We start from the raw sequence: 16,199 nt of genomic DNA, 5'->3' as shown, positions 1-16,199 counted from the left end.
GTAAATGGAACTTAGAGCATTATTTTGCCTATAGATTGACCTTCCTCATGGAGCTGTTCGATGCTGTGGATGATGAGCTGCTGTGGATTGCCGCCAAGCCTGGTCTCAACTATCTGATCTACAACCTGAAGCGGGAGCCTGCCTACGAGACTTTCAGGGTAGGCATTCTAATGAAACTAGTAACTATTTGAAAGTTTTTATATAATATTTTTTAATCCAGGCCTTCATGAAATTCATCGTACGTCCCGCCTTTGATCACTATGGCCTGAATGAGCCGGACAACGAGTCGCACTTGCAACTGAAGCACCGCGCCTTGGTGGCCTACTTCGCCTGCAAGTTCAACTACGATCGCTGCACCCAGAAGGCGCAGATGAAGTTCCGCGAGTGGATGCGCGATCCCAAAAACAATCCGTAAGTAAAGGCCCTAACAATAAAAACTATAACTAAGCGATATTATTTAAAACCAACAGCATTAAGCCAAACCTCAAGTCTGTGATCTACTGCACCTCCTTGGCGGAGGGCTCCTCGCCGGAATGGTATTTCGCCTACAAGCAGTACAAGACAACCACCAGCGCTTCTGAGAAGGAGGAGATACTGACCTCGCTGGGCTGCACCACCAAGCCCTGGCTGCTGTCCAAGTGAGTTACTATTTGGATTCTTCAAAGACCAAAGATTGATGTGCAACAACTTTGTAGGTACCTCAACATGACCATCAATCCTACGTCGGGCATATTGAAACAGGATGGCGCCTTGGCCTTCCGCGCAGTGGCCTCCAATGCCATTGGTCATGAGATCGCCTTCGACTTTCTGCAGGGAAACATAAAGGAGATTGCCGAATAGTAAGTGATACTTGGTGTGCTATTTTGAATGTATTTCAATTGATTATGGTTACTTTGAACCCAAGCTATGGCGATGGCTTCTCCACGCTGTCCGAGATGATCAAGTCGCTGACCATCTACATGAACAAGGACTACCACAAGCACCAGCTGCTGGACTTGGCCGCCACCTGCCGCAAACTGGGACTACATGCCGTGGAATCGGCCATCGAGTTGGCCCTGGAGCAGGTGAACAACAACATCTACTGGCGCAGTCACTCGTACCACAGCCTGAAGAACTTCCTTGAGGGAATTGTCAGCGAGTTCCAGATCAACATCTTTTAGGAGAACATATGGAAAATGGGGGGGAAGAACTCAAATTGATTTCAACCAAAAACGCGATTTAGTTATTGTAACTATTACCATTATTTGTATTCGTGCAAAGGCCTCAAATTAATTTAATCAAACGAATTATTTGCGAAAAGTGATATAAACGTGTAAGTTAGCCAGCATAATGTAGGTAACCGATTTACTTTTTGCAATTGTATATTTATTTATTTGTAAGTCTCGCTTCTCTTCTGCTTTTTGGCATTGCTCTGCAACGTTCCTACTAAAAATAGAAAGCAATCGGAAAATACATAGTTCGAATAACTCCCATTCATCACTGCAGGCATCAGTTTAAGTCCACAACACAATATCTGCCACGAAATATCTAAAAAGTAAAACCTGTATTATCTATATCTAAACTTATGATTGTCAAGTACTTTGTGTTCGCACACCTTTAGATCCTAAGTGAATCAATCTAGCACTAAGTGAACCAAAAATCTATTTTGTAGTCGATCCAATCAAGGTGTTTAAAGGTCCTGGGAGGAAACGGAAGGTGGGGAAACTTCGAGCGCGGGAAGATATTGAAACTGAGTGTCCTTAGTACATGGTTTAAATTGTTTGCTAAAGCAATAGTAGTACACACACATACACACAAATATATTTATTAATGTACGAGTACCTATTATGTATTTTGTAAAGCCCAACACAGAAATACTTGTATCGCTGCTGCACAACCATGTAAATAAGTTTTAAAGCTTACACTAAACACTTAAATAAACTATGTATTTACGTAATTTTATTCAAAACTCTTCTTTTATTATTACTTGTTAACTTTGATGTATTTTTGGAGTTTTGAACTTGGCGGTTAATGAAATCAAAGCAACTGTTAGTGCGGCCCTGAAATTTAGTATTTTTACTAGTACGGTATCATTGAACCAAGATCTAAATACTGTTTTATATTCCGCCATTCCTCTTGCGATACACTGTTTTTAAAGATCGGATTTAATGCATATCTTAAACATTAACTTTAATATTTTTATAATTAATAAATGTTTACAATTAAAAATTCCACTTACTTTGCAAGTATACAAATATATTTTACATGTTGGCAACCCTAATAGTTGTTTTTCTAGGATTTTCTGGGATTCATAGAACGGTCTTACTATCAACTAAATTTTTGTAAACAAATATTAACTCAGCTTGAATATTAGAAAAAGTAAGCATACGACTAAATAAACAATAGTAGAAGTTCAATTAAGGGACTTAACAAATACCACACCGTTTTGTTGACTGTTATGGTATTAATCACTTAAATACTTCCGTGTTGTTTTGACACTTCAGAAATCAGGCTTTGTTTTGAAATCTGTAGTTCAAAGTACTTAAATTTTATCCAATTCCATTTAGTGAGCAGAAGGAAGTGGCACGCTTCCGAAGAGGACAGGTTCATCGACATCTGGATCCACAACTTGCATCTGTTTGAGCCTGGCAAGAAACTGACGGAAACCTATGCGGAACTGGAGCCCTTTTTACGAGATGTTGGCGTGGAGATCAATGTCCAGGGAATCAAGTCCAAAATGGAATCATTGAAGCGAAAGTATTTCAAGTCAGTTCATAACTTTCACATGGAGAAACGATTTGATAACCTCAGCGATTTCAGTTTGCTGCACTCCGACCAGGAGGACCAATCTATCACCTGGAGGCACTTCGATGCGATGGCACTGGTGGTGAATGCATCTGCCAACGAGGTGAAGGATTCGGAATGGAAGGACTATACGCAGCCACCGAAGACTTCTCGTAAGAACACTAGAATTCCAAGCAGGGAAATGTATATAATCATAGATTTCAACATTTCAGACAAAACCCGTTCCTCTGTTTATATGAACGATCCCGCACAACGTATAGAATACGGTTCGAAATTCTAGAAATATTCCATTTCATGCCCTCTAAACGGTTTTTATTTCTTAATAGACACACCATTCAAAAGCGTCTTCGTGGATGAAAGTGCTGTGAACTTTTTTACCGATGAGGAAATGCCCAACGCAAAAAGAGTAAGGAAAAGATTCAGCAAAACCAGCAACGTTGGAGTGAAGTCGCGAAGAGTTTGGCAGCCGGCGGAGGAAAGCATATTCGTTGATGTCTGGGAAAAATTCGCGTGTCACATACAAAGTGATAGGAAGAAAATTGATGTCTACAAGGATATGCATAATGAGCTTCAGCTGCGTGGCGTTCGCATATTACCAGTGGACATTAAATCCAAAATTGAATCACTTATGCGCACGTTTAGGTAAGAACTTTTGCCAACTATTAAGCTGCTATATTATATTACGAATAATTGCAGAACACAGCGAGATTCGGTGGGAGATAAGTCCGAATGGATTCATTATTCGAAGATTTTAAAAATCCAGACTCCTATTGATTTCACAAAGCTGGATGGATTTTCCGATCCCAGTAGCAGCTTCGAAGACGATGCGTCCTGGTTCAAAGAATTGGAGCCAAAACCAGATCCCGAAGCCATCTGTAATCGCCCGAGCTCTAACGATTCCGTTGTCAATCAGTTTGATAATCGCACTCAGCCGAGCTCTCCCGCGTCCGAAGTTTGTTTTTGGTCTGATCCTGAACCCAGCCATTGCAAGGTGTCTATTGAAGTCTTGGACCAAGATGAGCCAACAAAGCCTATTGAATCTCCCTCTGTCGAAAAGCAAAGGGCCTCTGAAGAATTTAGTCAATTTGTAACAAAGGAGCTAGCCGTCCTGAATGATGATTTGCTAATTGAAGCAAAACGCCAAATATACAATATCATATGTGTCTTGCAGAAGAAACAGAATGAAGTAAATAAAATACCATAATGACCAATTAAACGTATCTTATTTTGTCACAAAAAAAAAAAAAAAATCAAAGGTTCTACCGAGATTTGAACTCGGATCGCTGGATTCAAAGTCCAGAGTGCTAACCATTACACCATAGAACCGCGTTGTCAGCCTGGCGCAAAACAAAACATCTACTGCTGGTAGAACACACCAATGAAATGGCCTATTTTGGACGATTAAATTATAAATAAATAATTACCTGTTAAATTTGGGTTTTTAAATGGCTTCAAATTATTAAATATTTATCAAAAAAAAGTTAATTCTGGAAGGTTCTACCGAGATTTGAACTCGGATCGCTGGATTCAAAGTCCAGAGTGCTAACCATTACACCATAGAACCTTGATATGAGCCGTGCTGCCAAATGACAGTTTTCTGCTGCGGGCACTCTTTTCGTTGTTCTACGGTGTGTTAAGGGGGTTGAAGATAAGAAAACAATATTGTATTTTGTTTTAATTCGATTCATTGCGTTTAGTCAAATTTTAGAAGCTATGCTGCTTTTAAAATAACAAGCTGAACAAAAGTCTCACTTTGGTATTTTTGAAATTTGGTAATTTGAAAGAGCACAGATGTTGGTTGTCAAGCAAGCCGGTAAATGTTTGTTTGATCGATATACACGAGATTAAATAAAAACCCCAGCAGCTCCTGTATTTATTTGATAGTGCAAAGCCGAAACATGGAAAATGAAAAAAAGAAATCTCTTTTGGAAAAATACAACATACCATTGCACTATTTGGACTTTGCCCACGTGGAAAAGTGTACAAATGCTCGGGAAATGGAGAAAATCGTCCAAGTCCTGCGTTCCGGCCAGGAAGGACATTATCCGGATTTGCAACGATGTGCGGAGGAGAAACTAAAGGCACTGAAACCGGACAGTAAGCTATTTCGCTACGAGGAGCAGATAAAGCAAAGCAATGTCTTGGACAAAACCGAACTAAAGCCAATTCTGGTAGGTTGTCTTCTTAATTTAAAATAAATATTGGATTCACCAAAATGCCTACTTCAGGATTGGACTGACGCCATAAAAACAAAGGATAGTGCTCTCAATGAGCTGAAGAAAGTTAAGCAGAATTTGAATCTTCCATCTGTGCGTAAACTTTCCAAAATCGATGTGGATGCACAAAGTGAAACTGAAACCCCAAAACCAGCTCCAAAGGGCCCAGCCCAGCCTAATACCAAAAATAAGGAAGCTCGAATAAAATCCACGGATTATAGTAAATGGGATAAGTACGATCCCGATGAGGAGATATTGCGCATGGATTTAAATGAGGAACGCGACCAGGAGCAGGTAGAGAAAATCATTGCCACTCGCAATAAATCGGTTACCACTGATGATTTGAGAAGCGAAAAGGATTCTCTATATGAACGCCTACAAGCACAGCTAAAGAACTTGAGCCAACTGGAGAGGGAGCAATTTGCCGAAAGGTAGATTTTGTTTAGTGCTTTATTTGCTTACCACTTAAATAATTTTCTATTATAAGACATCGACTCCGTGGCAACGAGAGCTTCAAGGCCAAGGAATATGAAAACGCCATTGAGGAATACAACTGCTCCATTATATACGATCCTGAAAACGCAGTACACGCCTACAATAATCGCGCTGTAGCTCGTAAGTAATCGTATTATATATTATTCTTTCAGATACAAGTTCTTGTTCACTTCATCCACAGATATCAAGTTGAAGAAATACTTTTCGGCCATATCGGATTGCCAGGCCTGTCTGCAGCTCGACCCTATGAATGTTAAGGCGCACCTTCGTATGGCTGAGGCCCACAATGCCGAAGGAAGACATCTTGAGGTGAGGATTTTGTATAGCTTTGTCTTTTAGTTTTCAGCTAAAAGTCTCCATTTCAGTCTCTAAGCATTTACAAAAAGGTCCTGGGCTATGAGCCAGATAATGCCATTGCCACGAAAGCCGTGGAGAAGCTAACTTCGATGTTGGGAGAGGTGGCTCCGTCCAGTGCCACACGTTTGAAAATTGAGGAGATCGACCCTCCGCAACTGAAGACTTCCCAAGCCAAGAAAGAGGTTGTAAAAAGCACCACAACTGTGGTCAAGAAACCCAAACCAGCCGTGTCGGTGAACACACCACCCATTAAGGACTACGATCTAGCCGAGTTGGTCAAGCCAAATCGCATGGTCAAAAGCAACTTGGTGTCAGCCGCAGAGGCCTTGGGCAATAAGCTGCAGGCCAACAAGGGAGGTGCTCCCAAGAAGCCTCAAAGTCCGCCCTCGACACCAAAGGAAGCCATGCTGCGTTTGCCACAGGACAACCTCAATACCAGCAATAAACTTCTAATACAGGAGATTTAAATAACTAGATACAGTATCTGCATCATGAGGTTTTTACCATTGTAAACTTATTTAAAAATATATGTAGTCCAAATAATGGCAAATCCACTGTTTTGGTATCTTCTCTATAACAAATTGCCACCAAAAAAAGAAATCCCGCAGAGTTGGTTGTATAATTTAATTACAATTTCTTTTAATATACCGTTGAAATATTTTTCATAAATTTCGTTTTTACAATATAACTTGTATATTTGGTTTTGTCGTGTGTTAAACGTAATTGTATTGATGTTATTTTCAGCATTTTGTTCTTCATCGTATTGTTTTCATTAAATTTGGATATAACTAGACAGAGAAAGATAAAGTGCTGTTGGTTTTTTTTGGTTTAGAGACGAGTGTACGGTAGCAACACTAATCAACACGTACGATTAACAAATCTTTAGGAATTTCAATACATTGTAATATAATAATTTATAAAATGGAAATGTAGCATTAAGTGTGTTTGTTATTGTTGAACTTTTGCTTAATAGATAAGCCCCATTTAAAATATGCAACATAACAATTAACAATTTCATAATTCTTCTATATTATTCGTTATTTCTTTGTGATCTCAAAAGCGTTTATTTCTGATAACCTTTGAACGTCACACTCAGTGATACTATTTTTATATGTTATTGATATACATATATATATATTAAATTGTGGTAACATATTTCAGCGCCTGGCAGCTCAATGAATATACGTACAATATGCTCGGTTTTAAATTATCCAATGAGGTTGTGGGCGATATACACAGAAATAAAGCTAGGAACTTAATCAGAGCTAAACTAGGGAATGTTGAAACACCATTGTATACTGGAGAGATGCGCACATAGTAAAATGTAAGAAGGTGAAATGAGATGGAACTGGTTATGTGGCCCAGTTTACTCGTGGGCCTGAGACTCCTGCTGGACGAGCTTGAAGCGCCGTGGTGACTTGATGGATCCCTGGTGTCCAAACAGCGACTTCAGCTGTCCATTGTGCGTAAGGACCTTACGAATGTAGCGCGACACAAGGATCTGCGGACGCTGTTGAGGGGAACAAATCATACGTTTAATTACATTCCATTGACAGGATGTTAGACTGGGTCACTCACCGCTTGCCACTCGTTCATGACCTCCTTGGGCGCGTTGACCTGATCCCCATTCAGGCGATTCAGCAGGGCCACACACACCACCGCTGCCTTGATGCCGGCATGGTGGGTGAGGGCCGCGAAGATGGTGCTCTCCATCTCGATGTTGACCACCCCGTTCTCGCGCAGCTTCTCCAGATAGTCCATCTTCTCGTTCTCGCTGAAATCACAGAATGCGCCATCCAAACGGCCCTGGCCCTCGTAGAAATCGTTGGTGCACAGCGTCTTGCCAATGATGGTGTCGTACGGATCATCGGCACTGGCCAGGGACTTTAACTCACGGGCCAGCTTCTTGTCCAGCTTCGCAGGACGATGAATGGTCTTGCCGAGAATGGTCTGTAAAACAAATGCCTAGTGAGATCTTTCTAGTTTCAGATTAGTTTCTAGTTTAGACTTACAAACTCATGGGAGTTCCTCAGCTGGCCATCGAGGGCATCTTCGGTGATGATGACGGTGCCGCCGTCAACACCCACTCCTCCGCAGGTTCCTATCCGGATGAACACGGGATCCTTGCACTTGGCGTGGTACATCAGCTTGATCATCTCGTGCATCAGGATGCTCACCGATGGCGTTCCCATGCCGTGGCTGACGCACAGCACCGGGCCCACTTTGTACATGGAGTAGCGATACGAATAGGCGCTGATGTCCTGCAGTTGGGTGCCCGCTGGCAACTTGTAGCCGATCTCGTTCATTATGAAATGGGCGAAATTCTCCATGCGCTTTGGTGTGCCGCCCATGCAAACGAACTGAAAATCGAAAGAGTTCACAGAGGCATTAATTGAGTGAGCTTATAAAGGGGAATAACCGGCCTCGTATTTCAGATGTGTAAACTACTAATACCGCTGATCTTGTAATCTAAACACGCCGCTTAGGTATGACTATACTGGTACTATAATTATTTATATGAAATATATTTGTAAATCGCACATCGAACCTGTACTAGATTAGTGTATTGAAATATTTATTGAGTTTTTAATTCTGACTAAGCATATAATTTGCTTAATTGGCAACAGCTAATGAACTCGTTTCGCTCGTGCCCCACTTGACTTGATAACAATCAAGGTCTAGGTCTGGGTCTAGTCTCCACCTATTGTCTTTACCCGTTTCAGACTATGAATAATTCAATTCATTCAGACCACTCACCTTAACATCGCCAAACATCTCCTGCAGATCGTGGCTCTCGCTGCCCAATGCCAGGTGATACAGGATGTCCTGGTCCATGAGCTCGATGTTTGAGTTGCGCAATTTGACGGTTCCATCGGAGTACCTGCAATTAAAGCGAATGGAAAGCGAATTAATTAGGATTGCATTCTATTCGCCGTCGGCGGGGCCATAAATTTACGCCCACTTCAGGCCAAGAAATGAATGGGTTAATTACTTTCAGCTGTCGCGAGTAAATCACACTTAAAAATACTGGTTCTCTGATAAAAGATAAGGTTATCTAAGTACTTCCTAGAAATGTGGTTGCCCGAACAAGCCCCCAAAAGTGTAATCAGTAGTTAGGCAGGAAGAAATTCGTCATCACTGGAATAATTATTTTTCACAAAATAAACTGTTGTTACACACAGATTTTTGTCACACAATCGTGAGTAAGCATTTAATGCTACATATTTATTTATTTAATGGAAATGTCAGCTGCAAATTTCGTATTTCTAATCAATATTTGAATCTAATATGTATTAGTGCCGCCTGTTTTTATAGAGACCCCCCATGCGATGTAGGGTGCCTAGGTCGTACCCAAAGCCCAACCAAAATCATTGTCAAGTGCGTCAAACGGAAAAAAAACATGTTAGAAGTGTGAGCAAAACAAAAAGCAAAATGTCTATGACTCTAGCATAGTCAACAACAAAAAAAACCCGTGTAGTCTTGACCTTGATTGATAAGCGTAGTAAATATATTTCGCAAGCACAGCGGCAAACATCCGATTATAATGCACACAGTTTGAAGCATAACTCATGAGTTGATGAGCTCGGAAACCGGATAAGATGAAAATGAATCTGTGAAATGAATACAGGGTAATCGAGTTGCCGGCACACCCACCGGTCTGTGCAAATATTTGGCCAACTGGCCAAGCGTTCTGTTTTCCTTTCGGCTCATTGGCAGAGGCGTTTTTCTCGGTATTCACCCAGATGAAGAGGTGGTTGGGTGCCAACACAGCGATTTGTCATCGAACAAACTATAGACTGCAGACTGCATTGCAGTGCACAAATGGATTTGTTGATTTGATGACCAATAGAAAACTATTGTTATTTGTTGCTAGGAATTAAGAAATTGCCAGAGCAACTTTCTCCCGCCAAGAGCAACAACCCCCCGGGTGCCGTAGAGAAGCAGCTGCAGGACGAAAACCGGTTTCGGCATCCTTACCGCGTTATCCTTTTCACGTACGCATCATCCGTTTCGTCGTCCTGCAGCGAGGACCTGTGGGCGCAATCGTAGTGGGCCTTGAAGTCGTGCGTCTGATTATCGGTAATGGTGGGCGGCATGATGTCACCTCTCGAATGTCCTTTTCACTCCACAAACTACCAAACTAGCAAACTAGCAACCGAAAGCAGCCAGCGAGCCAAAAACAAAACTATTTACTCGTGTAGACACGTCAACGCTTCGAGCGAAACTGAAAAAATTTCTTGGGTTTCGCCGGCTGTTATATAGGCCGGTTTACAGAGCTCTGTTAGCCGAATGCCTATTTTGCACCGCCTCTGCTAAACTATATAGATAAGACAATCTTCTCGGCGAATCGGAAGTTATGCTGCGCAATTCGCTAGTGCAAATAGAAACGAGCTAGTCGGCGGGGGCAAGGAAACCTTTATGGAATTACATACAGCCGATTGTTATCAGTTCAGAGCGACTTATGCATCACTAATCAAGTGCAATTGGCCTCGAGCCTTGAGGCGAAATTGCAGCTGAGCATAACGGATTTGCGTAATCCAATTTTTGCAATTTCGCTGCTTTATTCGCCATATGAACAGGGTGCTCGATCAGGTCCAATCAGCCGAACCAATAATATAACATTTTATATATGCAAATTGGCTTGGAATTTTTGGTTTTGTATATTTTAAACGGGTTTTTAGCTACCATTTTCGCCTCACATTCTTCAACTCTGATATTTGCAAATTAGATGCAAATAAACCAAAGTCGGTTAATTTGCAATTTTGACTCTAATAGTATAGAACTAGGCACCCTGTTAACGTAACTGAAAGTTACTTCACAAAAAGCCATATTTCACCAGCTACAAGAATGTGAGCAGCGCAACTATTCGCCATTACTGTAGGCCCAGTCAGCACTGCGTCATCCGATGTCGGTGGCTTTATTTTCGAAGTCAGGCCATTAAATATACATAAACAGACGACGGCGAAAGACAAACCAAAGAGGAGCTCAGTGCCCACTCACATATACTCCTGCACTCACACTGGCAAACAGAAAGCGAAACAATCAGCCAAAAGAAAACAGGAAACTTGAACAAACAGAAAGAGAAAACAGAAAAATAAATAAAAATGGGTAAGACTATAAGATACCCGATCTAGATACAGAATGAATTTAGATGAGTTGCATACGAAAAGATTTTTACCCATTACAGAAACGAACTTCAAGCTGTTGAGTTTTAAATTAATATTTATATTATATATACAGATGCAGATGCATCATCTTACTAGCGCAATATACCCGAAAGCTGCGCAAGTAGTAAGTACTAAAAAAAATGAAAAGAGCATCGGCAAAAACAAAGCCTAGTCAAAAGCAGTAAAAAAGGGGGCTCGGCTGTGTTGGCTCAGTAATCCACAAGAGAGAAAGAGAGTGCGACAGAGACAGGGAGGCAAATAATAACAGAGGCAGAGAGAGAGGCAGCAAGACTGCAATAGAAAGAGAGGGAGGCTTCTACGTACGTGACGAGGCTCACAATTTGGTTTTGAGGTCGCATTTTGGCGGTAAGCAGAGTGCGGCAGCGGTGGAATCCACTTAATGGCCATACTCGGAATTAACTTGGCCGATTCGCCGTAACTACCATTGATGGACTTTGCCAGCTGCAAAGCCAAACAAAAATCGCTGTTTATATAAGCGAAAACTATGCGAGACTTGCTGTGATATTCGTTTGAATGGCAGGCGAAATAAAGAAAACTCATTAACCAACACAAGTCATGAAAAGTGGTTCAGTATCGATATTCAAGTTTGTTTTCGTCATAACAAAAGGTATATAGTGCTTCTTGAGGTACTCTTTGTAATTTGAGATGAGTACGCAATCGTGGCCATTTCAAGCCGTTTCTTTGGGTCATTCCACTTGGTTGGGTACCGTGGGTAAGCTTGACTGTCGCTGGCAGCAACAAATGTCACTGCCATGAATCATGTCTTTCCTTTGTGAGCCCAAGCACTTGATCTATTTATGGGTGACTTAGCACTTCTAAGAAATTATGCACAAGATACAATTTCTGAGTATTTTAAACTTATAAATTAAAGAAAGTAGCAACTATTTAAAATGGGATTTCTTAACTAACTTTTAATACTTTGTTAGCCCAGCTGACATAAGAACTTTCTCATTTTCTTACAGTGAAAGTTCATAAATCCAGAATCGATTTTAAGGTTTGGGAACTTCTTCGAGGCGAGCAAAAGCTTTTTCCAGCTTAGAAAGAATTATGCATTAGTCACGTCACACGGCAAACCATTAATCACAGAGCTTTAAGTGGATATCCTTTAAGGCTGTGAAGCCCATTTCAACCGTACCTTTCCATCAAGCCCCCCAACAAAAGGGGCGAGATGAAATTGCATTTACCCGGACAAAGCTATTAAACATTTCTGCAGGTCTCAGATAAGACATGGTCGGGTAATTACTGAGGGGCCACTGGAGGTGAAAGTCAGGCGGAAGGTCATGCCGAGTCCAAACAATGAGACGAGAAATGCAAATGAAGCTGTGGACAATGCAGATGGTTTATAAAGGGATTGAGAAATGAGAAATCGGGCGAAGAACGCAAAAGTCAGGGCCAGTTCAGTGGGCCAAGTCGTGTCGTCATCCCAAATTGCATTACTCACGCACCACTGGCCGCGAGCCAAGGATCGCACCCACTCCTTTTTGGGTGTGGGCGTATTGGCAATATGGCCCTTCAACCGGCTGACATATGCCATGGGCCCGCCCGAATCGATAATTGGCTTTTTATTGTTTTGCCGGCTTTGAACTTGCGACTACTGTGCGTATGAGCAATGCCAAAATGGCAGCAACACCACCCACTTCAATGCCCAAGGCCACTGAGGGCCTGTTGGAGATAATAGAACGCCCCCCAGTTGCTAGTAACCCATTTATTTTCGCACTTTGCCAGCAGGGAATGTGCAAGATACTGTGTCTGATCAATCCTATTTATAGGTCTCAGTTGTGGCTGACATAATGTTTCTGATAGCTGGAATAAGCCAGTAATTAAAGGCAATTTGTGGGTAGCCGCTATTATGCGATTATGGCTAATCCAATTAATAACGATTTGTGTCATCGGGGAGAAGCAAGAATTCTTATCTGTTGAGCAGAGCAAATCAGATTACGGCATTTATTCACAAGTTATATATTACATTCTGACATCAGTTATGCTAGTTTTCTGCCTAGAACCAGCAAAATGATATACTTAATTTACTCCTTGTTTCATTGCCTTAAGAGAACTATTCTACATTATACTTTTAGGCGAAACCTTTTTACTAATAGATTCTTGTAGAAGTTAACAGACAACTTTTCTCCCAAGAGGATAATATATGTACACAACTTTCTTGTTGCAAGCTGTAAACAAATTGGCAATCCACCTTGCGAGTGCAAATTGCTCCAACACCCGCATTACCAACTTTTCTAACTACCAACAATTGCTGGCATATTGTTAGTCAACTGAGAAGTTTAGTCACAAAAGTTTTTATTTATAGCCCCAGCATTGTTGGCGCTCTTCCGGGCCGAAACTTGCAGGCGAGTAAAACAAAAACTTGGAATTAAGTCAGCCCAAGTTGGGGCCATGCTGTTAATTTCAGCCAGCAAAGTTAGTTACTTACTCGTCGAGCTCCTCCTCGGAAAGGGAGGCACTGTTTCCTGTGAGCAGCAGCGACATCTTGCGGTGGGCGCCTGCAAACAGAAAGCGAGGAGAGGGTGAGAGATTGAAACGTAAATGGAATTTTAATAGCGCGTAATTCCAATGTGAAAAGTGGCAGCATCTTTTGGCAAAGGCCATGCAAAGCCCATTTAAATGCGTGCCACATTCGGAGGCCTAAACAAGCTTTGCCGTAGGCTGAAAAAAGGGGCAATAGGGGAAATGGGACTACAGTGAAAGAATTCTATTAAAAGTCGTGTAAAAAATATAATTGAAATTTATGGCCACGTTTAAAAGTATACAAATTAATACAAATACCATTTTTTTTTGGTTTTTTTAATAAGTGTAATGCTATTTTGTATGTGTACTGCGAAAGAGTGGAAAGCGCGCACAAAGCATTTTGACAGCTTTTAATTAAAAAACGTCAGGGAAACGTCACGTGCCAACATCAATGCGAGGGTTCGTGTGTGCTGGAACTTGGGGAACTGTTTGGAGGACTCCTTGGAGTCCTTGAAATGTTTGCAAACCCAGCCGGACCGGCCAAATGTTTGAGCTTTTCATTCTGCGGAGGCTTATCCGCTGGCACTTTTCGCATTATTTTGGCCCCAAGATGGGGCACGTTGCGCCAACACGAAATGCCTCCCTCTAAAAGTTATGCCATACTCTGGGACCAAAGTATCTTTCTGTGTTGGGTGTTTGTTGTTCGCTGGGCAAGAAAGTTCAAGGCCAGCCACAATTAGCTTGACCAGGCAGCCACTCAAAAGCGCCGCAGGGAAGGGCAGAGGCGAAGTCCTCAATTTTCCACTTTGTTTATACTTGTTTTCCAGCAATGTTTACTCGGCTTCTGGCTATGCCTTGAATTTGTAATTATGAGAAAGGAAAGCAGATGGAACTGTTGCATACTTTTCGGGACTTAGAGGCACATTGGGGGATTATATTAAGAGATTTATTGAGAGCGTCTTGGAAAAACAATTATTGGCAGGATATTGCAAAGGTATTTTGGAGAGCTTAGTAATTTATGGGGGAGGAACTCAAATGAAAATTAGGAACTTTAAAAGATATGTTTTATGATTTATGACAAGAAACTTAATCAGTTTAATTATTCAAACTACGCTTTTTAGAAACTAATAAAGGACTAATTGGAAAACGAGGGTGTTGACAAGTATCTTTCTAAGTTAATTTAAAGTTTGTCTCTGCACATCATGAATCATCCCTCCACTGACAACCAAGATAATCCATTTTAGTGTCTGCACAGCTTGTTGACCCATTAAAGTGGATATAGCCTTGAAAGCGTTTGCTGAACCATTCCAATGAACAACAAGCCAATGAATGCAGATATCCAGCTGATGCAGGCAGAATAGGAGGTATATAATGAAATAGGGGTAGCAAAAGGAGAAGGGTTGATGCAATTACAGTGCTCCCTATTCTCCCGAGAACTTTATTCAATTATATCAAGAAACCTCGTTGACCAGCAGATGTTTGCAAGACATAGTGCAATAGTCGCATCAGCTGGCTTGTGTGTATCCTGCGACAGGATAACAGCAAGAATCGAGCTATTGATTTTCTTCGCAGACAGCATTAACAGAGAAAGTTTTTCGTCTCTTACACCGTACTTGGCCATATTTATTGTTGCTGTCGTTTTTCCCGCTCCACTGACTTACGTAAAGAGTTCTAGGTGTTGTGTTTTTTTCTTTGCGTTGAGTTCGGTTGCCTCTTAGCTGTAATTTTCCTGATATGCACCAAATAATGAAAATCGCAGCACTATTATACCGTGTTGCCTTGTCGCGATATGCGCGTTGGTATTTCGATTGCTGAATTGCTTTGTTTATCTGCAGGCACGTGAAGCAAACAGGAACGCTTTCTTCCCCTTCTCCACACTCTCTTTTCCGATACAAAATCACAGTGGCAACACGGACAGAAGAGCGACGACCAGAGCTGCGCGAGGTTTCAAAACCAACTGACTGAAGGGGAGTCCCACACAGCGAAATGGCTCGACTCGACTCTACTTGGTTGAAATGGTCGCTCACTCTCTCTCACGCTTTTCACTCAACGCTCTGAAGGAAGAAGCGCCTCGCTCACTCGCCTCACTCGATTTTGAACTCGGCCAAGTTTTGCCACTGTCCAGGGGTTATTTAATTATACAGCCCCGCAGCTAAGCAAGCGGGGCCAATAAAAACTGTTTACAATTTCTTGGAAATCGCACTCAAATAGATGTTGCCAACGGTTAGAGGGGGTGTGTTTGGGCTGGGTAATGGATTTCTGTGCAACAGCTGCTGCGCAGACCATGCCACACGCGTTGCCCCTCCGTCTCCTAATTACTTGGCCTACAGGACATGAGCTGACCATTAAAGCTGAATTGAGTTATTTTTAATGTGCACTTAAGAACTTTAAAGGTGTTGAAAATTGAATAACACGGCGGCTCTCCACTTGTCGTATACGCAACCTGAGTGATGTGGGGGTGCACGTTGCGCATACGCCATGTATGCCACATCATAACTGCCATGTTAGGCAAACACACACGAAGTCGGTATTTGTTTATTCATTTTATTCCGTTTTATGGCGGACGTAAAGCGTTTCCCATTCGAGCGGATTGAGGAATTTATTGAGCAAAAATATAAAGGATTTTCTTAATGGAAATGCTGCTGAATACATTAGAATGAATTTGCCGAGTTGAAGGGTGCGTAAAATCATTTAA

The 16,199-nt window shown here is 41.7% G+C and overlaps 4 protein-coding genes and 2 non-coding genes across 9 annotated transcripts in view; 3 read left to right on the top strand and 3 right to left on the bottom strand.

The window, feature by feature from the left end:
• The window catches only part of LOC122620452 (aminopeptidase N), a 30,188-nt gene extending 28,240 nt beyond the window's left edge, over positions 1-1,948 (top strand). For all 3 annotated transcript variants that reach the window (XM_043797927.1, XM_043797925.1, XM_043797926.1), the window contains 5 exons: positions 35-158; positions 221-411; positions 471-638; positions 696-839; positions 905-1,948. In XM_043797927.1, coding sequence (XP_043653862.1) covers positions 35-158; positions 221-411; positions 471-638; positions 696-839; positions 905-1,160 — 883 coding nt within the window. In that variant the 3' untranslated portion in view covers positions 1,161-1,948. The remainder of the gene's footprint in view (positions 1-34; positions 159-220; positions 412-470; positions 639-695; positions 840-904) is intronic.
• A 331-nt stretch (positions 1,949-2,279) lies between these two features.
• Positions 2,280-3,988, top strand: LOC122621169. Its single transcript, XM_043798943.1, has 6 exons — positions 2,280-2,358; positions 2,547-2,745; positions 2,800-2,936; positions 2,997-3,050; positions 3,111-3,426; positions 3,481-3,988. Coding segments are annotated over exons 1-6 (1,215 nt in total). The 5' UTR covers positions 2,280-2,357.
• A 50-nt stretch (positions 3,989-4,038) lies between these two features.
• Positions 4,039-4,110, bottom strand: Trnaq-uug. The gene has a single exon. It is a non-coding gene; the product is annotated as a tRNA-Gln (tRNA).
• Positions 4,111-4,276: 166 nt separating this feature from the next.
• Trnaq-uug lies at positions 4,277-4,348 on the bottom strand. The gene has a single exon. It is a non-coding gene; the product is annotated as a tRNA-Gln (tRNA).
• A 250-nt stretch (positions 4,349-4,598) lies between these two features.
• Positions 4,599-6,402, top strand: LOC122621242 (sperm-associated antigen 1). Its single transcript, XM_043799053.1, has 5 exons — positions 4,599-4,955; positions 5,013-5,431; positions 5,488-5,615; positions 5,677-5,804; positions 5,861-6,402. Exons 1-5 carry the CDS (start codon positions 4,683-4,685, stop codon positions 6,317-6,319), a joined length of 1,407 nt encoding a protein of 468 aa, XP_043654988.1. The 5' UTR covers positions 4,599-4,682; the 3' UTR covers positions 6,320-6,402.
• A 455-nt stretch (positions 6,403-6,857) lies between these two features.
• LOC122620059 (uridine phosphorylase 1) lies at positions 6,858-15,443 on the bottom strand. Of its 2 annotated transcripts, XM_043797337.1 has the most exons (6): positions 15,166-15,443; positions 13,470-13,539; positions 8,610-8,733; positions 7,865-8,212; positions 7,431-7,802; positions 6,858-7,362 (listed from the first exon to the last, which is right to left on the bottom strand). In XM_043797337.1, exons 2-6 carry the CDS (start codon positions 13,523-13,525, stop codon positions 7,219-7,221), a joined length of 1,044 nt encoding a protein of 347 aa, XP_043653272.1. In that variant the 5' UTR covers positions 13,526-13,539; positions 15,166-15,443; the 3' UTR covers positions 6,858-7,218. The 2 variants fall into 2 exon arrangements, with proteins under 2 accessions (XP_043653272.1, XP_043653271.1); XM_043797336.1 differs by lacking the exons at positions 13,470-13,539; positions 15,166-15,443 and adding an exon at positions 9,831-10,090.
• Between the last annotated feature and the right edge of the window lie 756 nt (positions 15,444-16,199).

Source organism: Drosophila teissieri, chromosome 3R, assembly GCF_016746235.2.
Source record: "Drosophila teissieri strain GT53w chromosome 3R, Prin_Dtei_1.1, whole genome shotgun sequence".
NCBI lineage: Eukaryota > Metazoa > Arthropoda > Insecta > Diptera > Drosophilidae > Drosophila > Drosophila teissieri.
This window is presented reverse-complemented; position numbering and strand designations above follow the sequence as displayed.

Coding starts and splice junctions, on each gene's coding strand:
- LOC122621169 (XM_043798943.1), top strand. Junction 3,051..3,110: donor CGCACAACGTATAGAATACG/GTTCGAAATTCT, acceptor ATTTCTTAATAG/ACACACCATTCAAAAGCGTC. Junction 3,427..3,480: donor TCACTTATGCGCACGTTTAG/GTAAGAACTTTT, acceptor GAATAATTGCAG/AACACAGCGAGATTCGGTGG.
- LOC122621242 (XM_043799053.1), top strand. CDS start 4,683: ATGGAAAATGAAAAAAAGAAATCTCTTTTGGAAAAATACAACATACCA. Junction 4,956..5,012: donor CCGAACTAAAGCCAATTCTG/GTAGGTTGTCTT, acceptor TGCCTACTTCAG/GATTGGACTGACGCCATAAA. Junction 5,432..5,487: donor AGGGAGCAATTTGCCGAAAG/GTAGATTTTGTT, acceptor TTCTATTATAAG/ACATCGACTCCGTGGCAACG.
- LOC122620059 (XM_043797336.1), bottom strand. CDS start 9,949: ATGCCGCCCACCATTACCGATAATCAGACGCACGACTTCAAGGCCCAC. Junction 8,734..9,830: donor TACGTGAAAAGGATAACGCG/GTAAGGATGCCG, acceptor CTTTAATTGCAG/GTACTCCGATGGAACCGTCA. Junction 7,803..7,864: donor TGAGGAACTCCCATGAGTTT/GTAAGTCTAAAC, acceptor TTTGTTTTACAG/ACCATTCTCGGCAAGACCAT.